This window comes from Lynx canadensis, chromosome E2 (assembly GCF_007474595.2).
Source record: "Lynx canadensis isolate LIC74 chromosome E2, mLynCan4.pri.v2, whole genome shotgun sequence".
NCBI classification, from domain to species: Eukaryota; Metazoa; Chordata; class Mammalia; order Carnivora; family Felidae; genus Lynx; species Lynx canadensis.
Window position 1 is genome coordinate 45,029,953 of NC_044317.1, and position 26,354 is coordinate 45,056,306.

Consider the following 26,354-nt stretch of genomic DNA (forward strand, 5'->3'; position numbering starts at 1 on the left):
AATGCAGGAACTCCAGGGCTGAGGGGGTCTTATTAGGACACAGGGCCCTTCACAGTCCAGAGATGGTGAGGAAGGTAGGGGGAGCTGGGAACACTTCACACTGAGACTTGCTAGGGAATAAGATGTTTAACTGTTTGCTGCCAAACTCGTAAAAACAGTTAAGGGAATGACAGTAATTTAAATACTGGAGAGCTCATCTGTTCCCCAGTCTAGATCAAAGCTACAGATATCCTGGATCAAAATCAGGACTTCCATAAACGTATAGGAAGCTTCCTGCCTGCCCCCTCTGAAAAGAAATAATATTTGTATTTTCAATTACTCTAACTGAAATTTAGCATTTTATTCCATTACATATGTGGGCCACAAAGCACAGAGGAGTTAAAACTTCCTGCAACCCTGGGGCACCTGGATGGCTCAGTTGGTTGAGCTTCTGATTCTTGATTTTGGCTCAGGTCATTATCTAATAGTTCATGGGTTCAAGCCCCATGTCCAGGTTTGTGCTGACGATGCAGAGCCTCCTTGGGATTCTCTCTCTGCCCCTCCCCCACTCGTGCATGAGCATGTGCTCACTCTCTCAAAAAATACATTTTAAAAACTTAAAAAGAGGGGCGCCTGGTGGCTCAGTCTGTTGAGCGTCCGACTTCGGCTCAGGTCATGATCTCACAGTCTGTGGGTTCGAGCCCCGTGTCAGGCTGTGTGCTGACAGCTCAGAGCCTGGAGCCTGTTTCCAATCCTGTGTCTCCCTCTCTCTCTGCCCCTCCCCCAGTCTCACTTTGTCTCACTCTGTCTCTCAAAAATAAATAAATATTAAAAAAAAATTAAAAAAAAAACTTAAAAACACTTCCTGCAACCTCAACACAGATTGTGGTCCCAAGTACTAATATGTACAACCTCTAGCATATTTTAACTGGAAAAAAAGGGGGTAGACAGTATGTGTAACTATCTTGCCATTGTATCTACATGTAGAGAGAAAAACTGTGGTTTTCCACCCGAATCCCCCTGAAGGACCACGGTATTTCTCCCAGCTGCTAGAGACTGGCTACTGCAGGCTTCAGACCTTTTGCAAACCGCACTTGGTCAAAGGGAGGTACCCCACCCAACCTTAAGTCCCCCACCACGGGGCAGAAAACCAATGACTGGTTGATTTCCGAATATAAAGGCCTCCTTGGCTCCATTCAGGACAAAGTTGGAGTTGGAGGGCCATCCCAATTTCAAAGCAACTTGTAAGATCAGCTGGTGCCCTTTAACTCCCTCTGCCTAATCCTGCTTCCTTCACTCTTTATAGGTGTTCCAAGAGTCTCCCTACTAAACTTCATGTGTGCAAACCTCCATCTCCAAGTCTGTTTTCTAAGAACCCAATCTGTGACAAAGTATATATGCTTGAAATGCACATATTTTTTCTAGAACAGTTTCCCAAGGGAAACTAGGTTACTTAAATGTCACACTTACCTGGTACTCAATCATTTTCTGTCCTTGGAAAAAGATTTGAATCCTGTGAAGACAGAGATTGGGGGGAGAAGGAGGAGAAAGAGAACAGAGCTGTGAGGGACCAGGCCCATCCTGGAACATGCAAAGTCCCTATGCTTTAAATCACTGTGGTAGAAGAAAAAATATAGGGCCATTCAATTCAGAATGTGAATGCATAAAACAGACCCCCCAGGAAGTAAAAGCTGCTACCAAGTAAGAAGTGAAAATTTATTTAAAAACAAAATCCTTAAAACTTAAATAACTGGCTCCATGGAGTCACATTCATGCTCTGAATAAGATCACCTTTGCACAAGGACAATACGTTTTCTCTTAAAGGCAAAATGCTTCGGTTTTACCTCTTATTTACTTTTAAAGTTTGCACTTAGTTCACCTACTAGTTTTTATGAAATCCTATATTTAGGATGCTTTTTCTATAATAATGTTATTATTTTTTTAAAGTATAAACTGAAAAAAGGCTTTTGTAACTTATTACAAAGAACTTAAAGCAAAATAAAATAACTGCATAACATTAGAAAAACTAACAGTTACTTAAACTATGGCACAAATGATTACTAAAAGCTAAACCTTGTTATTCATCCGGAATATTATTAAGTGTTGTCGTTAAAAAATAATTTTCAACGAATGAGAACAAACAACTGTTACTTTTTTTTTTTTACTTTTTTTTTTAATGTTTATTTATTTTTGAGACAGAGAGACAGAGCATGAACGGGGGAGGGTCAGAGAGAGAGGGAGACATAGAATCTGAAGCAGGCTCCAGGCTCTGAGCTGTCAGCACAGAGCCCGCCGCGGGGCTCGCCCTCACGGACGGTGAGATGATTACCTGAGCCGAAGTCGGACGCTCAACCGACTGAGCCACCCAGGCGCCCCAAACAACTGTTACTTTTTAAAAAATTTTATTTATTTCTTTTGAGAGACAGAGAAAGAGTGCAAGCGGGGAAGAGGCAGAGAGAAGGAGAGACAGAATCCCAAGCAGGCTCCGTGATGTCAGTGCAGAGCCCAACGCAGGGCTCAAACTCACAAACTGTGAGATCAGGACCTGAACCAAGATCAAGAGTCAGATGCTTAACCAACTAAGGCACCCAGGCGCCCCAACAATTGTTATTTTTAATTAAGGTGTTTGATTAAAGAGATAACTACGTGGCTTAAATTATAAAAGAAAAAGGGTAAATCATAGTGTAAGAGTATAAATATTTTACGATGTACTTGAATGTTTAATGTTAAAATCATCAATGGGATAACTCCTGATTTTAAAAATTATATCTTTTGTGGCTGTTCTCACTGAAGTAACTTGAGGTGGTGTCATCCCAACTAGAAAAACCTGCTAGTACCCAGATTCTGATCTCTTCCACTAATTTCACCAAAAAGGAACTAAACCTCCTTGGGAAATGGCTGAGTCCACATCTGGAGCAAAAAACACAAAATGCATCTCTGTAATATTAAGTGCCAGAAAGCAAAGACACTTCTTCAGTGATGGGTCCTGGCAAAGGGACAGAGGAGCCAGCCTCACAGGCTCTAACCATGAGAGAAGGAGTGCTAGTTTCAAGGGGAAAAAATTCTTTCAAAATGAATACGTTCTCCTGGCTTTGTTTTACAGAAGTCTTTTTTCACTAATCTGACAAATCAATCATCTTTTGAAAAAGGAAAATAATTTTAAAGTGCTGGAAATATTCTCTGTCATAATCTAGGTGGTGGGTACATGAGGGTACACATGGAAAACTTCTTAACATATAGTGCTAAATGAGTTAATGATTTACTTTTAGCAGACAATAAACACCCACTCTCTCTTAATTGTATCAAAATGCTTTGAAATATTGTACAGGTCAGACAACATAAGTCACATAGCACAGTTAGTGTGAAAGAGGCATTTAGCTGTCCTATCAGTAATAGAAGGACTGAGCAGTGAACTTATTATGCTTTTTGAAATATTTTTTTCTTTCCTGAGGTATAATTTACATAAAATAAATGCATCCAGTTTAATTGTATAGTTCAATGAGTTTTGACAAATGTATTCACACACATAACTACCACATTATCAGATATGGAACATTTCCAGGAACATCCTGTTCACAAGATAGAATAATGAATTTGTCTTAATGATGCTAAGATTAACTACTTAGATTCCTGTCTCTAGAATAAAAAAAGTGATTTCCTTGAATGCTAAATAAAATATAGATACTTCTTTGCTTAAAAAATAATCAAGTTATACCAGTAAGTCAAAAAAATAGTTAAAAAAAAAAGGAAGATCTACTGTTTGAATTTCATTTATATGAAGGTCAGAAACAGGCAACCCTAACCTATGTCACCGCTTTGACTAGGCACTGCTTGGGAGGGGTGGGGGAAACCTTTGGGGTGCTGGAAATGTTCCCTATTATGATCTGGGTGGTAGGTACATGAGTGTGCACATGTGGAACGATTCATTAAGCTACACGCTGTTCTCTATGCACATCTCAAGTTAAAAAAAATCCCATTATTTAAAAAATATATGTGTAGAAAAACTTTTGGTATGAAATACAATAAAATGCTAGTGTTTCGATTTGGGTGGCAGGATGTTTCTTATTCTAATCTGTAACTAAAACACACACACAGGTACATACTTCATTATTTACAGATCATTATTCCACTGCTTTTTTTCATCATGAGGGAAGCCACAGGAGGGCTTTGAAAGCAGGAGAAGGTTCTCTGAGAGAACTGAACCGTCCACTAGGGACAGAGCTGGCAGGAAAGGCCTAAGGCCCAGCATGCTGGGGCAGTTAATCCAGCTTTGGAGAACTACTCAATCCTCTAAAAGAGTATACTCCCTCCCTCACCCTCCTGGACTGAGCTGCTCAGCTTTGGCCTGGTCTCCAAGGCTTCAAGGTTCCAGCTGAGTGGTGGTGTGGCAAACATGTCAGCGAATGGGTATCTGGAGGCCTGTGTTCTGTGGCCTGGGAAAGTCACTTCCTTCACTTTTAAATAAGATGGCAGCATCAATGGATGCAAAAACCATTGGCAAAAGCTGGGTGAAAAAATAGGGTATTTCTATAGTATCTAAATATCCCCCCCAAGATATTTATTAATTATAAAATGAGGGGGCGCCTGGGTAGCTCAGTCGGTTAAGTATCTGACTCTTGATTTTGGCTTAGGTCATGATCTCACGGTTTGTGAGTTTGATGTTCCATGCTTTTAGCACGGAGCCTGCTTGGATTCTCTCTCTTCCCCACACTCTCTCTCTCTGCCTCTCCCTGGCCTGTGCTCACTCTCTCTCTCTCTCAAAATAAGAATAAAGTGAACTTAAAAAAAATAGCAACTTTGCCTTGGAGAAACCTGGCAGATATCACCTTAACCTTAACCTTGTGATATTAACAAGTGATGAGACATAACATCATGTGCCCCCTGATATGATGCACTGTGAGGGGCACAACATCCCTTCCGTGATATTCTGCCCAAAATGAATACTTGAATCTAATCACGAAGAAACAGACAAAATCATACTGAGTGACATTAATACAAAATAGCTGACCAATGCTCTTCAAAAATATTGAAACTTTATGAAAGACAAAGACTGAGGAACTGATCCCAATTAAAGGAGGCTAAAGGGATGTGTCAACTAAAGGTAGCAGGTGATCCCAAACTGGATTCTAGAATGAAAAAAGAAATGTTGCCATGAAATGGCATTATTGGTTCACATCTGAATATGGACTGTAGATTGGATAATGGTATCAAATGAGTGTTAACTGCCTGATTTTGAAAACTGCTAGTTATATAAGGAAAATGTTCTCATTCTTAGGAAATGTACACTGAAGTACTTTGGGGTAAAGGAGCACCATGTTTGTAACTTACTCTGAAAAACTTGAGAAAAAAAGCATAAAAATATATTTATAACATTATATTTAGAGAAAGAGAGGATGTGATTGTAAACATTTATCTAGGTGAACTTATATGAAGAACACATAAAAGCTGACAGTAATATTCCTGCAAATCTTCCAAGTAGAGTTTAATTTAAAAAAAATCTATAGCTATAGTAGGTCTGCTGCCACCAGAACTCTGAGAATCCAGGAACTTTTCTGCCCCTTGTCAGGATGGAGTGAATTCCCCATATTCCCAGAGGCCAGGTAAGGTGGCAAAAATGATAAGGGAGCAACCTAGAGTCCAGAAAGTGCCAGTAAGAGTAAGGGAATGGGTTGACCACATCCCATACTACAAGATGGCAGAATGCACTATGTTGGACCGAGGTCTCCTTCCCTTAAGAGAACACGCCTATCACACTTGACCTTCCCTGCTTTCCCCTTCACTTCGGTCTCTCTGAATCTTGGAACCAACCCTTTCCCTACCCTGAGCCATGGAGGGTCTCTGGAAGGAATGATGCCAAGTTGAGTCTTGCTCAGCTTCTGGCTAAGGGATGATGCTATTTCCTGCTACTTAGGAGTCTTTGCTCTGGCAAGAGGTCTCGGACCCTACGTTCCTCCTTCAGAAGAGATTCTTTTCCCAAGATCCCCTCTCTGGATCCAGAGGATCTTCTACCTGGCCTGCTAGTCCCTCACAGCTCCATCTCTCAACAGTAACTCACCCTCAGCTGTAGCCCCAGGCAAGGCCTTCTGTAGACTTGACCAAGGTCCTGTGGAGCCCTGCTGTCAGCGAAGTGGTGGGACCCACAGGTGTACAGGGGACTCAGGTAACCTGAAGATAAACAGACCTCAAGGTAAGAGTCATCCACCAGTCTCTCCTCAATACTCTCTGAGGCTCAAGAGGAAGAAGTCTGCGGAGGACTATGCAGGAGACATAGCTGAGTCATGGCTCTGCTGTGGGTGTGGGGTAGGGGGAACTTCTGGAAAGACTGTGAGCCTTGGAATCATCAGACAGAAGACTGAACCAAGCAATTCCTCTAACTGACTGGGGGGAATCTAGGCCAAATAATTTACCTGCCTGGGGCTCAGTTTATTTATCTGTGAAAACAGGAATGATAAATGATAAAAATAATTTTTATTTTAATGTTTATTTATTTTTGAAAGGGAGAGACAGAACGTGAGTGGAGGAGGGGCAGAGAGAGAGAGAAAGACACAGAATCTGAAGCACGCTCCAGGCTCTGAGCTGTCAGCACAGAGCCCGACGCAGGGCTTGAACTCGTGAACTGCAAGACGTTGGACACTTAGCCAGCTGAGCCACCCACGCGCCCCAATAAAAATAATTTTTAAAAGCCCATCTGTAGAGGCTTTCTATAAGTTACCTCATTTAATACAAAATTCAGGTATGGTTGAAAGGGGCTGAATTATGACTAACACTTTTATCCTTATCACTTAGGAAATTCCAAGGGTTTCAGAAGATCTGTGCCAGAAATGCACTGAAAGACCAAAAATATATTTCTTTTTACAAATCATAGTATCACACAGACTAAAATAAGAAGGGCAGGAAACAGTAATCGGGTGCACATGGTGAAATTAAAGAGACGTTGTTTTCTAACTTCTTTCAACAATAAGGTAAAATTATTTAGAAATTTTGTTTTTCACTAAAAAGCAGATTATTTTTCGGGGCGCCTGGGTGGCTCAGTCAGTTAAGTGTCTGACTTTGGCTCAAGTCATGATCTTGTGGTTCACAGGTTCGAGCCCTGCATCGGGCTCTGCGCTGACAGCTCAGAGCCTGGAGCCTGCTTTGAATTCTGTTTCTTCTCTCTGCCTCCCCCCACTTGTGCTCTCTCTCTGTCTCTCAAAAATAAATAAATGTTTTTTAAAAAAAAGGCAGATCATTTTTCTACTAAAGGGCTTGTCTGCATACCCCTAGTACAGCAGACAAAGCCACAGTGCCACATGCTCCAAGGAAGGAAATGTGAAAAACAAGGTTCCCCTCCTCCCTCAGCCTCAAGTTCTCCCCCAAACTGAGCAACACTGGGGGAAGGCAAAGTCAATCACTGTCTTTCTTGATAAAGAGTTAATCTTGGTAAGTGGTACCAACATGCAGTCAGTCTCCCCACTGCATCCTCAATGAAGGGGGGCAGGTGGCTCCCCCTACAGTCCCCCAACAGAAGCACAGCAGTCATCTTTAGGGCTACCATCTCTTCCTTACCTACATGAATCTGTCTCACACATCTGTATCACCAGTCCCTAACATTTGAACTCAAAAGCCATGTTTTACTATATATTTACCATCATTTGGATGCTCTCAGGCATCAATTTTAAATCAGATAGATCAGAGATCTCTCGTGAACTCAGTATCTTTTCCCTCAACTAGCTCTTCTCAGGTCACAGCTTTATACTCTTCAAGTTCTATAACATGTTTTAAAACTTTGGTAGGCTGCCTCACATTACTTATTTTTCAGAAATATCCTTGGGGCACCTGGGTGGCTCAGTTGAGTGTCCGACTCTTGACTTTGACTCAGGTCATGATCCCAGGGTCCTGTGATCCAGTGCTGCATCAGGCTCCACTCTCAGCATGGAGCCTGCCTGGGATTCTTCCTCTCTCTCCCTCTGCCCCTCCCCCCAGCTCTGGCTCTCGCTCTCTCTCAAAATAAATAAAATGGAAAAAAAAAACACAAACAAAAAAAAAGAAATATCCTGGCTAAGGGTGCCTGACTGGCTTAGTCAGGAGAGCTTGCGACTCTTGATCTCAAAGTTGTGAGTTCAAACCCTACACTGGGCATGGAACCTACTTAAAAAAAATATCCTGGCTATTCTCAAATGCATCATGTTCAGTATATAATGTAGAATTATACTACTACACTAAAAAAAAAAAATCTCTCCTTAGATTTTGCTTGATGTCGTACAATTTAAATTTGCCCATTCATATAAGAAAATGTACACAATTTTGAAAAATATTGAGCCTTTCAATCCAAGATCAAGATTTCTCCATTTAATCAAGACTTCCCTTACATTTCAAAACATTTTTATACTTTGCTTCATGTAGGTACTCCAATTCTCTTTTTATATTTATTGCTAGGTAGCCAATTGTGTTTCAGGTTCCTATTCTAAATGGCATGTTTTCATCCTCATAATTACTAACTGAAATTGAAAAGTCATCAATTTATTTTCCTATACTCATTTTAAAACAGCCACCTTACTGAACTTTCTTTTTAATACTTTTTTTTTAAGTTTATTTTTGCAGAGAGAGAGAGAGAGAGAGAGCAAGCATGAGTGGGAGAGGGACAGAGAGAGAAGGAGACACAGAATCCGAAGCAGGCTCCAGGCTCTGAGCTGCCAGCATAGAACCCGACACGGGGCTCGAACTCACGGACCTCGAGATCATGACCTGAGCTGAAGTCGGATGCTCAACCGACTGAGCCACCCAGGCGCCCCACTGAACTTTCTTAATATCTGTAATAGTTTGGAATGAATCATCTTGAGCTTTGTATGTGTATTGGGGGGAGGTATGTAATTATTTCATCCACAAATACTTACCAGTTTTTTCTTCTCTTTTCTAAATGTGTTATACCTCTTCCCTCACTCTTTGATAACTGTACTCACTATACTCTAAAAGGTAAAATTACATTAGGGACAGGCTGCTCACTTGAATGCCAGTAAACTGGATACTGACTTTCAATTTGACATAAAGAAGGTCTTATCGTGTTTAAAACATATCAAAACAGTCTTACTTTACTATTTAAAAAAAAATCCAGGGGTACCTGGATGGCTCAGTCAGTTGAGTGTCCGACTTCAGCTCAGGTCACGATCTCATGGTTTGTGGGTTCAAGCCCTGCATCAAGCTCTGCGCTGATAGCTCGGAGACTGGAGCCTGCTTCAGATCGGATTCTGTGCCTCCCTCTCTCTCTGCCCCTCCCCACTTGTGCTCTGGCGCTTTCTCTCTCTCTCAAAAATAAACATTAAAAGAAAAAAATTTTAAAGAAATCCAGAACAAATGTTGAACTTTATCAAATTCTCTTTTATTATCTATCATCTATTTATCATCATCTATCGTGTTTTAGCATCTATCAGGACTGTATGGTATTTTTCCTTTGACTTACTAATATGGTAAAATTCATTAACAAATCCTTTAAACATCGAATTTACCTTGCATCTTTAGGATGAATTTCTTTGCTCTCAGAATGCATTATTATTTAAATGTATTGTTAATTTATTCTATTTTTGTTTTTTAGGATTTTGCATATATAGTCACAAAGTTGGTCTATGATTTTCTTTTGCAATGCCACCTTTTCCAGTTTTTGTAATCAATGCAACAATGATGTCTTTATAAAAAGAGGTGGTAATGCTTCCCTCCTTTATAAATTCTCTTGGAGAGTTTATTTGAAAAATTATATGCTACTTGAAGTGACTTCAAGGCTCTATAAGAAATCTCCAACTGGACCACCCAAGTCTGATAGTTGACTTGTTTTTTGTTTATTTTTTGAGAAATAGGGGATGATGGGGCTCCTGGGTGGCTCAGTCAATCGTCCGACTGTTGGTTTCAGTTCAGGTCATGATCTCATGGTTCATGGGTTTGAGCTCTGCATTGGGCTCTGTGCTTACAGCTTGGAGCCTACTTGGGATTCTGTCTCCCTCTCTCTCTGCCCCTCCTCCGCTCACTCTCTCTCTCTCTCTCAAAAATAAATAAACACTAAAAAAAGAAATAGGGGATGGCAGGAAGTGGTGTGCAGGAATCTTTCTGAATATTTGAAACTTTAGCTATTGATCTTTTAGTTTTCTTTCTCTTTGTATTGAAGTTTTATACAGCCATATAGTCCTAGAAAATAATGTTCTGCATCCTAGCTTTGAAATATATGTTTTACAAAAATACTTTTTAATAATATGATTATTCTATTTTTTGCATTCCTATTTGTTTACCTGTTCATTCCTCCTGATTTGATAAGGTTTGCTAATGGTTTATCTATATTATCAATTTTTTAAAAATTAGATTTATTAGTTTCCCCTTTTTTCTTTAACTCATTAATTTCCCCTTTTACAGTTATTGATTCCTTCTACTTCTCATATATACCTTCTAACTCTCTCAATTAAATGTTTAATTAAGACAGAAAATAAAGGGGCACCTGGGTGGCTCAGTCGGTTAAGCGTCCGACTTCAGCTCAGATCATGATCTTACAGTTCATGGGTTCAAGCCCTCCATCAGGCTCTGTACTGACACCTCGGAGCCTGGTGCCTGCTTCTGATTCTGTATCTCCCTCTCTCTCTCTCTCTCTGCTCCTCCCCCAGTTGTGCTCTTTCTCTCTCTCAAAAAAAAAAAAAAAAAAAAAAAATAAAAAAAAAAAGAAAAGAAAACTATCCACAGTTTGGTATAAATCAATTGAAGACACTATCCCCCATTATCTTATCTGACCTTTCCAATCTTGATTTTTAAAAAATACAGTAAGATTTACTGTCACAGAATAAATGAAACCATGACTTAGATTTTATAATATATATGGATCATTTCATCAGGTTTTGACAATTCTATCATATTTCTGACAGGACGTTTCTTTTCCTTCTCCAGCTCCCAATCCCTCATTGTGGGAGCATGATGGAAATCTACCTGGCCCAGAGTGGGACCCTAGCAGTTTCCTGTCTGTGTGGGTCATTTTGTCACATGTGCTGACAACTCTTTCTCTATAAGAAGTCAATCTCCCAAGATGTTTTCTTTGCGATTAAGAAGATCGGAGCTCTGGCTCATGGTATAACTCAACATTTCAACCAGCTTTGCAAGTTTCTGATGTACAGTTCATATTTTATTATATGTAACTAGGCCACACTATTATATTTTTACCGATAAATACATAGGGGAATAAGGAAAGCTTCAACTAATATATGTAGAAGTAACAGTACAATTAGAAAATTATCATATGACAACCATAATAATAGTAGTTGATTCAGGCAAAAATCACTAATGGAGGGGCACCTGGGTGGCTCAGTCAGTTAAGTGTCGGTCTCTTGATTTCTGCTCAGGTCATGATCTCACCGTTGTGGCACTGGGCTCCGTGTTGGGCTCCGAGCTGGCTGTGGAGACTGCTTAAGATTCTCTCTCCTTCTCCCTCCGCCCCTCCCCTACTCTCTTTCTCTCTTTCAAAAAAAAAAAAAAAAAAATCATTAACGGATACTAATACTAAGTGAATGAAAATTTGAGATTATTTAACATGGTCTCAAAATACTTCCCCCTAAGATACTAAGTGGAGGACCATGGTGGTCATACCTTAACCAAGTGATCAAAGTTAACATTACCAGCAATGCGACACACCAACATCATACCTCTCATGACACATGGCACATTGAGGACACAGTATCATTTCTGTGGTATTCCTGTCAGAAATATACATGATTCGGGGTGCCTGGGTGGCTCAGTTGGTTAAGTGGCCAACTTCATTTCAAGTCATGATCTTGTGGTTTGTGAGTTCCAGCCCCATGCTGGGCTCTGTGCAGACAGCTCAGAGCCTGGATGGAGCCTGCTTCGGATTCTGTGTCTCCTCTCTCTGCCCCTTCCCTACTTATGCTCTGTCTCTCTCTCTCTCTCTCTCAAAAATAAATATTAAGAAAATCTTTAAAAAATACACATGATTTTTTTAAACTTTATTTTGAGAGAGAGAGAGAGACAGAGAGTGTGTGAGAGAGCAGGTGAGGGGCAAAGAGAGGGAGAGAGAGAGAGACAGAATCCCAAGCAGGCTCCACACTGTCAGTGCAGAGCCCAGTGCAGTGTTCAAACCCACGAACCATGAGATCATGACCAGAGCTGAAGTCAAGAGTTGGACACTTAACCAACTGAGCCACCAGATGCCCCTACATGATTTTAATCATGAAGAAGAATCAGAAAAACTTAAATTGAAGAACACCTTATAAAAATAATTGGCCTGTACTCCTCAAAATGTCAAGGTCAAAAGAAGCAAAAAGCAACTGAGAAAATATTCCAATTTTAACATAGTCTAAAGAGACATGACAACTAAATGCAACATGTAATCGTGAATTTGAATCCTGAACCAGAAAAAAGAATTGCTATAAAGGACATTATTGGGACAACTTAAAAAAATCTAAATAAGGTCTGTAGATTATAATACTAACACCATAATAATAATAATAATAACAATAATAATAATACTATTTCAATGTTAACTTCACTGTTTTCAATAATTATATTATGGTCATATAAGGAAATACACATAGGGGTAAGGACCATCATGTATGCAACTACCAAATGGTTCAGAAAAAAAAAATCAAAATCTACATATATATACATATATAGCAAGAAAATGAAATTATTTACACATATAGGAAAATATTAACTACTGCAGAATCTGGGTGAAGGGTGTAATAAGATTTCTGTACTATTCTTGCAACTTTCTTAACTCTAAAATTATTTAAAAACAAAACAAAAATCCCTTATGTTTGTGGAAAGGTAAGCAAGATGGGGAGACCTGTGAGTCAAAGAAGGAGGTTAGCTGCTTTCCCAGGTTAAGTCAGGTTGGATGGGAGGGACAGAGGCTTCTCCTCTGCCCAGAATGAATCCATCAGATCTTCTAGGTTCCCTGAAAAAGACTCCTTGCATAGTATCCTATATTTGCTGAGCCTCAGGGCAGGTAGACCCTGAAGAGACTCTTTCAAGCTACCTTATTCAGGTCTCTGCAAGCAAAGGTCAGTCTCCAAAGGCTAATAAGAGATTTTGACCAGGGGGCTCTGGACCCCTCCGAATATCTACAAAGAGCCATCCTCAACTTGTTAACTTCATTAATGGGACCCTTATTTCACATCTACTCCAAACCCATAGGGTCCATTTCACTGTGCATATTTTTGGCTTCCAGAGAGACTTAACAGAAAACAGGCAATCTCAAATGGCCAAGCCAGGGCTATAGATGAGAAACCAAAGAGTTTTGTTTTTGTTTTTTTTTAATTTTTAAAACAATATTTTAGGGGCCCCGGGTGGCTCAGTCGGTTGAGCATCCAACTTTGGCCCAGGTCATGATCTCAACAGTTCGTGAGTTCGAGCCCCGCGTCGGGCTCTGTGCTGACAGCTCAGAGCCTGGAGCCTGCTTCACATTCTGTGTCTCCCTCTCTCTCTGCCCCATCCCCATTCATGCTCTGTCTCTCTGTCTTAAAAATAAATAAAAGATTAAAAAAACTTTTTTTAATCTTTTATTTATTTTGAGAGAGAGAGACAGAGCTTGAGCGGGGGAAGGGCTGAGGGAGACGTAGACACAGAATCCAAAGCAGGCTCCAGGCTCTGAGCTATCAGCACACAGCCCAACGCGGGGCTCGAACGCACGAACTGCGAGATCATGACCTGAGCTGAAGTAGGACTGAACCACCCAGGCGTCCCTTGGTTTCAGAGTTTTGGACAAAACTTCCCATGGTATGAATGTTTTGCCTTCAGATTATTTCTATGATTCTATTTAAGTCAAGTTCAAAAATAGGCAAAATTAATCCATGATATTAGACCCAGCAGTGGCAATGGGTACTGATTGATACAAAAGGCTTCAGGGTGCGAGAGATGATGTCTATATTGATCTTGGTTGAATTTACATGATTTTCCTCAATGTAGAAATTCACCGAGCTATACCCTTAGGATAAGCATACTTCACTGTATGTATGTTATACCTCAAGTTTTAAAAAAGCCTATTTAATTATCTGGAAAAATGTCTGCGGTACAAATGAAATGAAATAATTTGTATTCAAACTTAAAAAACTTTCACACATAGTTACATACTGCCTTTCTTCCTACCCCCCAGGTATCAGTGTTCCCCCTCCTCTTTTTTTTAAGTAGGCTCCATGCCAATGCGGGGCTTGAACTCACCACCCTGAGATTAGGACCTGAACTGAAACCAAGAGTCGGACGCTTAACGGACTGAGCCACCCAGATGCCCTGAATGTTCTAATTAGGGTTCAAAACAGACAACATTAATCAGTAACGTTAGAAGCTGGGAGAATGGTTTCCCCTTGGCAGAGTGTAACACGGAAAGGGTATTATGGAAGCTTTCAGGGTGCTACAACATTGTTTTCTGACCTGAGTACATTACCCCAGGGCTTTCCCTTTGTGGTAATTCATTGAGCTGTATATTTATGTATATTTCTGTATGTATCTTATATCTCAGTAAAACGTTTAAAAAAAAAAGATGGGGTGCCTGGGTGGCATCTGATTGAGCATCTGATTCCTGACTTTGGCTTAGGTCATGATCCCAGAGTCATGGGATCCAGCCCCAGGTCAGGCTCTGGGCTGAGAGTTGAGCCTGCTTAAGATTCTCTCTCTCCCACACCTCTCTCTCTCTTCCCCTTTGCCCCTCTCCCTTGCTGGAGTGTGTATGCTCTCTCGCTGGAGTGTGTATGCTCTCTCACTCTCTCAAATAAAATAAGATAAAATAAAATAAAAACATTAAAAAAAAAATTATTTGCTCCCCAACCTGGCACTAAATACAGTGTAGGTGTCAAAGGAAAATAGCACAAGAAAAAGAAAACGCCCTAACTCCTTATCTAAGCTCATGACTTCTGCATCAAAACAACTACCTGTCTTTGATTCTGTGCAATTGAAAACAGAGACTATCTGCTCTAAAAACTAAAGCCTGATGTGCATGGCTTCTGACAGATATTTAACTGCCTTACCTTTCAGCTTCCTTTGCTTCAGAAAATGTTACAGTTATTGTGCTTTGTCTGAGGACTACATGAGAATTGGATATAATATTTTAAAAAACAAAATACTGTTTTGGCATTTTACCCCTTCATTAAGCTAATGGTCAAAATCTTATATCCGTTTGATTTGTAATCTTGTCTTGGCCCATCTTAATTAGCATTAGTTTGACTTTAATTTCAATGAAGAGCAGTTTCTAAAAGTAGCTTCAAGTTTTGATTTTGTGGTTTTATCTTTACTGAATTATTCTGCCAGGATATTATAAGGAACAGATTCAAGGAGGTCAAATGTGTCATGCCTAAAAAATACAGAACAAGGCAAGAAGATTCTTAGAACACAGTAACTTCCAGATCCAGTTTCTTTCCCTTATAGTATTTATTTATTTATTTTTCTTTTTTCCCCAACCTTACTGAGGTATGGGACATATAATATTGTAGAAGTTTATTTATTTTTTTTTTTTCAACGTTTATTTATTTTTGGGACAGAGAGAGACAGAGCATGAACGGGGGAGGGGCAGAGAGAGAGGGAGACACAGAATGGGAAACAGGCTCCAGGCTCCGAGCCATCAGCCCAGAGCCCGACGCGGGGCTCGAACTCACGGACCGCGAGATCGTGACCTGGCTGAAGTCGGACGCTTAACCGACTGCGCCACCCAGGCGCCCCTGTAGAAGTTTAAAGTGTACAATGCCATGACTTGATATATGTATATATTGCAAAATAATTGCCACAATAGTGTTAACACTTCCATCACCTCACATAATTACTTTTTTTTTTGGTATGTGTGTGTTAACAACATTTTTAAGTTAAGCCTAGATAAAAGTATTTTCCAAACACTCTCAAAGTTTGTTCCTTTGGCAAAATCTTTTACAAGATCAGTTTAGATACTTACTCAGTAAATTCTTTGTTTTTTAACCACAGGCAAAGACACATCCATCCTAGCTGCCATGGAGTCAGAATAGATTTCCAGAAACCAGACTCATTCTTGGGATGCTGTCACAGACGGATACATCATTACTGTTGCCAGAAAGGACCTTAAAGGAAACATTTAAAGAAATATGCACTAAATGCTTGGCAAAAGCAATAGAAGACACATCTTTAATAACATATTACTTTAGATAAGTTTAACACTTGGTCCTTTGAAAGCACTTTCTTTAACGCTGGGACAATAAAAAGGGGAAGGAGGTTTCAGAGTTTTTGATGTGGGCTTTTGGGAGAGACTGAACTGAACTGACTGCTCATCAGCTGGAGAGTGTCACAAGGGCTAAGTGTGCTCCCATTATGCAGGACTGCAGACTCAAATCCTTAACTCTCCCATCCCCAACCTCTAAATTTCCCAATCCTTCTTAACACCCATTAAGCTTCCTAATCACAGACATGTATGGCGCCCCAATCTACAACAAAGGATTTTGTAGTCACTGATATTCCCGGATGTCCAAAAATGACCATCAGAGACCGCTAGCCAGTGACTACAAAGCTCACTGATCCATTCTGATTGCCCAACAGAGAATTACACAGATCACCAGTCACGAACCCACACTGATCTCCAATGATACCCCAATGACTGAATATCAATCGCTGACCCCCACAGACCCACCTCCCCCCCACAATTACTGACAATCCCATTCGCTGACCCCCACTGATCCGTATGTTCTCCATTCCTTGGTTTACAAAAGTTCAATCACTAATACCCTCAGATTCCTCCCATCGATGATCTAAAGGAAGTGTCAATCACTGATGGCCGAAAGCATTTCTCTAAACCTTGGTCCCCATTAACCCTTCTCATCAGTTAACCTCAAAGTTTCCACAATCATCACTTCCAGGTACCCAAACAGAACTCAGAACCTCCAATCACGGACCCTCTCAGGCTTCCGATCATTGCGCTCTAATGCGGTTCAAATAAATGTTTTTGAAGCACCCACTTGGCTCCAGACCCCTAAAGACCACTGTAAACTGATCCCCACTCACTGTGCCAATCAAGAAATCGAGAACCCTCCTTTATTGATTCCCACATACTTCTAATCCATCTTCACAGACACTGCCACTGACTCCCACAAACCTCCTCCCGCCCCACAGACCCCCACGAGGTTCACAAGTCCAATCACTTAACCTCTTCAGTACGCTCGTCACTGACCCTTACGGGCACCCATGACTGACCCATAAGGGCCACCGTAGTCGTCCAAACACTATCCTACAGAAGTCTTTAATTTTGACTGTTTCTCATACTGACCTTTCCCATTTTTCCTGGATCCGCGCCCATAACCCGAAATTGATCTTCGTACCACGCCGCCTCACCGCAGTATAATCTCTTCCCATCCCGAGTGGCGAGTGCGCAGACTCAGTCGCGACTCTGAGGCTGTCGGCCTCCACCTGGCAACCTTCCAAGCGAACAGGATTCTGGGTTTCTGAACTTTAACAGAAGGCCTGATGGCCGCTCCCTCTTGACACCTTGTTGGAGGCAGCCATGTTTAAATCTGTGCCGTACAGTAGTGATTAGGCCCTTTGTTAGACAAGAGGGTTAAGCTGTTTTAGGGCTGGGAGAAACAAGTGCTCCTGGGGCTGCAAACACAGACGTCCCGGCTGCTTTTAGCATCTCAGAAGCCCAAACCGGCTGTGACCAATATGGAGGCGACCTAACCTCCAAGCTGAGCTTTCTTTGTCTCCAGCAGGGCAGGCGCTGAGGTAAGATGGCCTCGTACATTTATACCGTTTCTTACGTGTAATGGGCGGGGCCGCCTTATAGGAGGAGCTCCCCCCAAAAAGGTGAAACTTCTCTTCGAACGGCTCTTGGAGTTGGAGAGCAGCTAAGACGCTCTTCCCTTGGGGACACTGAGGCCACCGGAGGAAGGGTCGAGAACTCCGGTGAGGGCGGAGCCATGGGAGAGGGCGAGAAAGAAGCTATTGGCTCTTACCGAAAGAAAATGTTGGAAGCAGGGACTTTTTTTCTTTTTTTTTTTTTTTTAGGATTTCAACTATTTTAAATAAATGATAATTAAGAATTTTAGCACTCTATGTTTTTGCTGCTGATATGAGAGATCCCATAGGAAATAAAAAAAAATTTAGAGAGACATAATTCCCTGCCTTGTGTTAATGCTGGGCCAGATATACAGGGACTTTGTCTTAAGTAGTGTTACAAAATAAAAATTCAGGTGAGTAAATTTGAACATCTAGTTGAGTTTATTGAACGATTCATGAATCAGGCCACATCCCATCTAGCAAGTCAAAAGGGAGCTCCCCGAGTTGTACAAAATGGAAAGCTTTTATAGGAAGATGGGGCGGTGTGGGAAAGGGGCAAGAAAGTTATTAGCAAAAGAAAGGATTGTTCCAGGCAAGGTCACCTTCCTTTAGGTGGAAGAGCAGGGAGTCTTTTTAGGTGGATAACTGACCCATATGGATCACCAGGTTTGTCACTGAACACAAAGGGCACCTAGCTTGGGTGCATCAGCCAAACGATTGACCCATGTCTTTTGGTTTGAGCAAATGGATTTTACTATTTGCAGGTAGTACGGAGACAGAGATAGTCCACAAAGTTCTGTCTCTAACACAAACTTCAGGACCAATTTATACTGCTAGCGGGCAACCTTTTGGTAGGCTATTCTTGCAATTAAGAAGTGGTCACAGGAACTGAGAAAACCTTTATAAAAATTGTTCAAGCATAACTTAACAGGGGTTTGCTTAACTCCAATTTCCCAGGAACATTTATGATTTTTTTTGTTCCCAGACATCTGCTCAATTGAATAACTTTGGTGGGTTTCCAGGAACAGGGAAGTTCTCAAGGACTCATAAAGCTGAAAAACAAACATGCTGAGAAACAGGATAGTTTATTTAATTTCTCACTGTGGTCCCTGATGAGCTAATCCCTAACTAACATAATTTCATTTTAGGGGGATGGAGAGGGCCCAAGTAACAGTTTACCTCATTGGTTCTAATCAGAAAATTCCTGATATACTGGTTAATGATGAAGTTTTGGGGTGATGGTGGGGTCTGGACCTGAGAGCCAAGAAAGAATTCTTGAAGACATCTTTGGTGCAAAAAAGGTGATTTTATTAAAGCATGGGACAGGACCCATGGGCACAAAGAGCTGTACAGGGGTTGTGACAAGTAACTCATTATATACCCTCAGGTTGGGAGGAGGTCAGGGATAGAGTATGTCTTTAAGGGATTTTGGAAGCAAGGTTTCCAGGACCTTGAGGGGCTAACTGTTGCTAGGGAAACACCATTTATCACTGTTTAATAAAACCTAAGTGATGAGACCCTTCAGATGCATATCGGGGACCATAAACTTGGAGCATGATTGCCAGCATATATCCTGGGTCAGTTGAGATAAAGGAAGTGGACAATGTTAAGCCGGGATCTCTTTTGCCCCCAGAAAAGAGTCATCCTTGAGGCAGCTGAGCTCGTAGAGGGAGGTCACTCTGCCTGTTTCAAGGACTTGTCAGTGGGCTGTAGGCAGAAAGGGAATTTAATTTTTCATTCGCCTTAGTTTCCCCCATTACCATGGCAAGCACCTAAACCCCTTCCTTTGTTCTTGGGTGAACCAGGAGTGTCCAAGGAATATTTCCTTTGTTCTTGGGTGAACCAGGAGTGTCCAAGGAATATCACACAGATCCCACCTGGGGTGGGGGTGGGGGTGCTAGCTTGTACTTTATCCTTCAGCCTGCCTCATGCTCCTTCATCAATTAAGACTTAACGTTTCTACGGGAGGTTGAAACTACAATTAAGTTAGGTAGTATTAAGCCCTGGTTTGGAGGCTTAGATAAATGACACGATTTGGGGCTTGTGGTTTTCTTTCTAACAGTGGCCTGCCCTGGATGCTGACCTGAGACAAGGATGTGAGTGTGGGCAGTTTTTTTTTGGCAGGTAGGGTCTAGGGAAGTGACAAAGGAGGAGTGGAACCCAATACAGAGTGTATCAAGGAGGGGATTATCCCTGTGAACAATGGGAGCTCAGTGCTGTGGGGAACTCTGGAGGACAGTGTAGATACAAGTTGTCTCGTTCAAGGGCCACTGAAGCTCAGATATTTGTACATCATTTCTCATTCCTCATATTTGGGTGCTACTACAAGGGCCTTAAAACTCTAGCACTTCTAGCCTGTCTCATGGGCAAGGTCTCAGGCAGAGTCTGTAGGAACTGTATGCAGAGTGTGTAGGCAGAGTTTCTGTTAGGCCCCATTTACTAATCATCTTCTTCTTCTTCTTAAGTTTATTTATTTACTTTGAGAGAGAGAGAGTGCAAGCAAGAGAGAGAGAATCCAAGCAGAATCCAAGCACTGCACTGGCAGTGCAGAGACCGATGTGGGATTTGAACTCACGAACTGCAGGATCATGACTTGAGCTGAAGTCAGACACTTAACAGACTAAGCCACCCAGGTACCTCTTCTTTTCTTTTTAATGTTTATTTATTTATTTATTTATTTTGAGAGAGAGAGAGAGAGAGAGAGAGAGAACACCAAGCAGAGAGAGAGGAGAGAGAATCCCAACAGACCCTGTGCTGTCAGCATGGAGCCCAATCTCAGATTATGACCTGAGCTGAAATCCAGAATCAGACTGGTTAGCCGACTGAGCCACCCAGGCACCCCTGTTTACTCAGGTTCTATATTTTGCCTGTGAATAAGCCAAAGAGACTATGTTCCCACTTCAAGGGGGAAGCAAGAAAGCTAATCATTCTCTGGGTTTTGTCCTGCGCCCCAAACACCTGATGATATCCAATAAGAGCCAGATCCCAAACGTGTTCCAGGACATAGCTTCAAACAAACCTCTGCTGACCCTGGCATCAACACCCCCTACCGTTGGTGATTTACAGAATAACACCTATTGTTCATCAAACTCTTGCTTTGATTGGACCCTACCCTGGATTCCTGAAAGAAACTGAGTACTCTAAACCCCTTTCCAATGTAAACACTTAACCACAAGTGATGATGAGACTCATTGTCTTTTCCTTCCTGAGTCTCCCAGACGCTCTGTCTGCTATTCTCTGTTTGTCATTCACACTTTTCAGTAAACTCTGTCTTCACTCTCTCCAGCTCTCATTAGATTTCTCTCCTGCATAAAGCCAAGGACCCTCTTGGCTGGTCCTGTGGAACCGTCCTGAGTCCTCAGACCCAGCCTGCCTGCATCATACTGACAGCATTCATTTCATAGCACCCAAAGCAGTGCTCTACATATCATAGACATTGGAATCTTTAGGAATGGTTACCTTGTCTTATGAAAATAGCTTTTTAAAAAAACATAATTCCAATTGGTCATTATACTAACTGGTGTAACAGCTGACCCCCAAAATGGCTACCTGTTGCCATTAACACTTTTGTGTAGTCCCCTTCCACATTGGACCAGGGCTGGTCTAGGAGGCTAATAAAATACAGTAGAAGTGATGGCACACCACTGCTAAGATTAAGTTATAAATGATACCTCTTCTGTCTTCAAGGTGTGGTCACTCGCTCTCTCTCTGTCTCTCTCTCTTGCTCTCTCTCAAATAATTTACTCTGGGAGAAGTTAGTTGTCATGTCATGAGGACGCTGACACAGCCTATGTAGAGGCCCATGTAGCAAGGAACTGAAATCTGCCAACAGCCAGGGAGGAACTGATACCCTCCCCATCCAAGTGGGTCATCTTGGGAGCAGATCCTGCAGCCCTGGTCAAACCTTGACATGCTGCAGGCCTTGCCAATAACAGATTGACTGCAACTGCATGAGAGACTCAGCACTCTAACCAGCAGCTCCCATATTGTTGACTTTCAGAAACTGTGTGAGATACTAAATGTTTGTTTTAAGCTGTTGAGTTTGGGAGTAATTTGTTATACAGCAATAGATAACTGATGCTGTGGTAAAAATACTATAATTGATGTCTTTGGATTTCTTAAAGATGTCCTTAAACTTGTGAGATTTTTCTTTCAGATCAGAGAGGGTTATTAGCATTTTCCTCTTGTCCTGCATGATGGATCAATCATTGCTGTGCTGGAGCCAAGTTAGTGGAAGAAAGACTCTTGGAATAAGATTGCAAATTTAGATACAAAACTATTTCATGTCCTACAGGGCAATAAAAACCAAACCTTTAAGGTTATCTTTTCTGTAAAAAATCAATTTGCATCTGTAATAGACTAATAGATGAAATGCATCAATTTTTTGCAAGTGAATACCTAGCTATGCATATGCATAGTCTGAGTCCTAATTAGTAAAAAGCCAATCACACCTGTATTCCACTAGAGTAGTAGGATCTCAAACTGGTGCAATTTTATTTTATTTTTTAATTTTTTAAAACATTTTTATTTATTTTTGAGAGAGAGAGAGACAGAACATGAACGGGGGATGGGCAGAGAGAGAGGGAGACACAGAATCCGAAGCAGGCTCCAGGCCCTGAGCTGTCAGCACAAAGCCCAACATGGGGCTCAAACCCACCAACTGTGAGATCATGATGTGAGCCAAAGTCAGACGCTTAACCTACTGAGCCACTCAGGCACCCTCAAACTGTGCAGTTTTAATCCCCAGGGTACATTTGGCAATGTCTGGAGACAGTTTTGGTTGTCACCATCTAGGGGGGGTGGGAGGGGAAGGATGGGCAGAATGCAACTGGCACATGGTGGGTAAAAGCCAGGGATGGATGCCCCCAACCATTCTACAATGCAGAACACAACCTTCCACAACAAAGGATTATCTGGCCAAAAATGTGAACAGTGCTGAATTTAGAAAACCTTCACTAGAATGGCTTATTAGACCTTGGGTCAGCTTTTATTTAAAAAAAAATTTTTTTTTAATGTTTATTTTTTAGAGAGAGACAGAGAGCGTGAGCGAGCACGAGTGGGGGAGGGGCAGAGAGAGATGGGGACACAGAATCCAAAGCAGGCTCCAGGCTCTGAGCTGTTAGCACAGAGCCTGACATAGGACTCCAACTCACCAGCAGTGAGATCATGACCTGAGCCGAATTCGGACGCTTAACTGACGGAGCCAGCCAGGTGTCCCAACCTTGGGTGGGTTTTTGGACCATGCTCTGGTATGACTTTGAAGAGTCACACAGGATGACATAGTAATGTTTCCTTATTTCCTAGTTTTTTAAAATAACTTTTCTTAATGCAAAATTGGCAAAATACTGAGAACTTAAATCTGGATAATGAGTACATAGTGATTAATCTTTTCTCTCTGTTTTTCTAAATATTTTTGTGAAAAAAAGAAAAAACTGTAAATTCTTATCTTTAGCTTATGGTCAGTGCCATGTATGAGGGACCATGACTGAAGAACATGTTTAGATATAATGTTTAAATCTAAAGATGTTCTTCTTTTACAACTTGGCCCCTATACTCTGCCTTTCTCTTAAGTCCAGTGCTTCTGAATTCTAGCTAAATCTTAAAGTCACTCAGAAACTTAAAAAATACCAATGATTGGGATCCATTCCCAGCAATCCTCATTTGCTTTTCCTGGGGCAAAGTTCTATTTTTCTTTCTTTTCAAGTTTACTAGATGTGGGAAATTATGGACTCACAACCTAAATCAATTAAGGAACCTCAAATTTGATTTGAGTTGGGCTGGCTAATACCTGGCAAGATGAATGAGAGTCCACACTGCAGGTGGGTATACCAACCTTATGCTTCTGCCTCCACAAATAACTTTTTAGGGTTGGGGTGCCTGGGTGGCTCAGTCGGTTAAGCGTCCGACTTCAGCTCAGGTCATGATCTCGCGGTCCGTGAGTTCGAGCCGCGCGTCAGGCTCTGGGCTGATGGCTCAGAGCCTGGAGCCTGCTTCCAATTCTGTGTCTCCCTCTCTCTCTGCCCCTCCCCCATTCATGCTCTGTCTCTCTGTCCCCAAAATAAATAAACATTAAAAAAAAATTAAAAAAAAAAAACAACAAATAACTTTTTAGGGATAATGACCAGCAAGCTGTCATAGATAACAAGTCATGCAAGGGAACAGAACCACATGAGCGAGACCTAGCAGAAAGAGTAGAGGGGTGCCTGGGTGGCTCAGTCGGTTAAGCATCTGAATTCAGCTCAGGTCATGATCTCATGGTCTGTGGGTTCAAACCTGTATTGGGCTGTGTGCTGACAGCTCAGAGCCTGGAGTCTGCTTTGGAGTCTGTGTATCCCTCTCTCTGCACGTCCCCTGCTCACACTCTGTCTCTCTTTCTCTCTCAAAGATGAATAAACATTAAAAAAAAAAACAACCCAGTAGACAGTATGGTTGACCCTTGAACAGCGTATGTTTGACTGCATGGTCCACTGATCTGTGGTTTTTTTTTTCCGATAAACACAGTGAAGTACTGCAAATGTATTTTCTCTTCGTTATAATTGTCTTAATAACATTTTCTTTTCTCTAGTTTACTTTATTCTAAAAATATAGTATATAATACATATACAAAATATGTGTTGTTTGACTGTTTATGTTATTGTTAAGGCTTTCAGTCAATGGTATACCATTAGTAGTTAAGTTTTGGGGAATTAAGTTATATCCAGATTTTCAACTCTGATGGGGGGGGTCAGCACCCCTAACACCCCCATATTGTTCAAGGGTCAACTGTGTAAGCAGATCCGTCTAAACAGAGTAGTTTTGGACTATCGATGTTGCTTTAGTTTAGCATGAGATAGATTGTGAGCAGGGGAGGGGCAGAAAGAGGGAGACACAGAATCCAGAGCAGGCTCCAGGCTCTGAGCTGTTAGCACAGAGATCAACACCAGGCTTGAACTCACAAACCATAAGATCATGACCTCAGCCAAGTTGGATGCTTAACCAACTGAGCCATGTAGATATCACCATAAGAGAACATTTGATGAAAGTAAAAAAACCGTAGAACCTTCCAGAGAAAAAAAAGGGCTTTCAAAGGAGCAACCATTCCACCAAGAAAAAGCAAAGAGATAAGCAATTGGATATCATTTTAAAGTGAAAGAAAAATAGGGGCGCCTGGGTGGTGCAGTCGGTTAAGCGTCCGACTTCAGCCAGGTCACGATCTCGCGGTCCGCGAGTTCGAGCCCCGCGTCGGGCTCTGTGCTGACAGCTCAGAGCCTGGAGCCTGTTTCCGATCCTGTGTCTCCCTCTCTCTCTGCCCCTCCCCCGTTCATGCTCTGTCTCTCTCTGTCCCAAAAATAAATAAACGTTGAAAAAAAAAATTAAAAAAAATAAAATAAAATAAAGTGAAAGAAAAATAGAATGCAGATAACATCACTAGACAACAGGAATGAAAAGGCCAAGAGCTAAGAATGAATGATCCCATTGTATGTAAAGCATAGTGAAACCAAAAGTTATTTTGTACAAAGAAAATATCAACAGAGAAATTTATAACAATAGCATATATCCCAGAAGAAACATATATGTTGATGAGAAAAAATGATTTCAATGATAACAGAATTCTATGAATTTCATTTTGATTTTGTTTCTTCCTAGGACTTACACAAAATAAACATGCATCAGGATCCTCAAAGACAAGAAAAGATTGAGAAAACGTGGAAGGTGGCAAAGGCTAAGGAGAAATAACAACTGAATGTAAAGCGGATCCTGGATCAGAAAAAAAGACATTAGTGGGAAAATGGCAGAATTTCCATTAAGATCTGCAGCTCAGTTTATAATGTTGTACCACCGTGAAGTTCCTGTTCTCAAAATATCTACAATTAGTTATGTGGTTCCCTTTAGAGCAAGAGGGCTTGTGAGATGTTATAAAGACTGTACATGGCCTGTTGTTGTACCTCTTCTATAATATGAAAGTGAGTTGACAGTGAGTATTCTTGTTATGTTTATATGCTTTGTTTTTGTTTTGTTTTGTTTTGCTTTATTTATTCATTCATTCATTCATTCATTCATTCATATCTCTGGCAGACTCCTTCAGGGACAATCACATTCACACATTCAATGAAGACTTGAGACAAGGATCCTACCGCACATCCTAGGCTTCCCTTGCCACCTCTTCAGACTGGTATGGAGGGAATGTGGCTGGTAGGTTGGGGGCAGGGATATGAAGGTCCAAGTCCCTAAGTGATAGTGTCTATTGTAAATAGACACTCATAGGTATTGTGAGACCAGTACCTCCTTCAGACATTGAAAAAGGATCCCAATCCTGGCCTCAAACTCCAGGGGTTACCGACTCTTTGAGCACATTCCTAGAAATAGTGAAACCACCCCACCTCTTTTAGCTGTACTTGGGACTGGTCATGGAGAGTGCTATCTCCTGACTTGGGCACCTTGGTGGGCCAGCACCTCCACAGGGCCAATTCTAAAACTTCTACTGAGGGGGCCATGCCTCTTAGAGCACTTTCCTGGAAATGCTGCACCTGCCCTGTCTTATATCACCAATTCCTTACCCCAATTCCTTTCAGATAACTGGACCTGGCTATTGAGGGTGCTATCTCCTGAGTTGGATGTAAATATGGGTGGGCTAGCGGGCACCTTACTTCTCCCACAGG

At 41.4% G+C, this 26,354-nt stretch overlaps 1 protein-coding gene and 1 long non-coding RNA gene across 3 annotated transcripts in view; one reads left to right on the forward strand and one right to left on the reverse strand.

Moving 5' to 3' along the window:
- Positions 1-17,641, reverse strand: part of ZNF568 (zinc finger protein 568) — a 153,384-nt gene extending 135,743 nt beyond the window's left edge. The window contains exons 1-4 of one of the 2 annotated variants that reach the window (XM_030297946.1): positions 17,210-17,641; positions 15,872-16,013; positions 6,035-6,144; positions 1,450-1,492 (exon numbers count right to left, since the gene is read on the reverse strand). In XM_030297946.1, coding sequence (XP_030153806.1) covers positions 1,450-1,464 — 15 coding nt within the window. In that variant the 5' untranslated portion in view covers positions 1,465-1,492; positions 6,035-6,144; positions 15,872-16,013; positions 17,210-17,641. The remainder of the gene's footprint in view (positions 1-1,449; positions 1,493-6,034; positions 6,145-15,871; positions 16,014-17,209) is intronic. The other variant, XM_032591460.1, reaches the window with a different exon arrangement.
- LOC115502530 lies at positions 17,600-26,153 on the forward strand. Its single transcript, XR_004343007.1, has 3 exons — positions 17,600-17,661; positions 25,342-25,669; positions 25,771-26,153. It is a non-coding gene; the product is annotated as an uncharacterized LOC115502530 (long non-coding RNA).
- Positions 26,154-26,354: the final 201 nt, after the last annotated feature.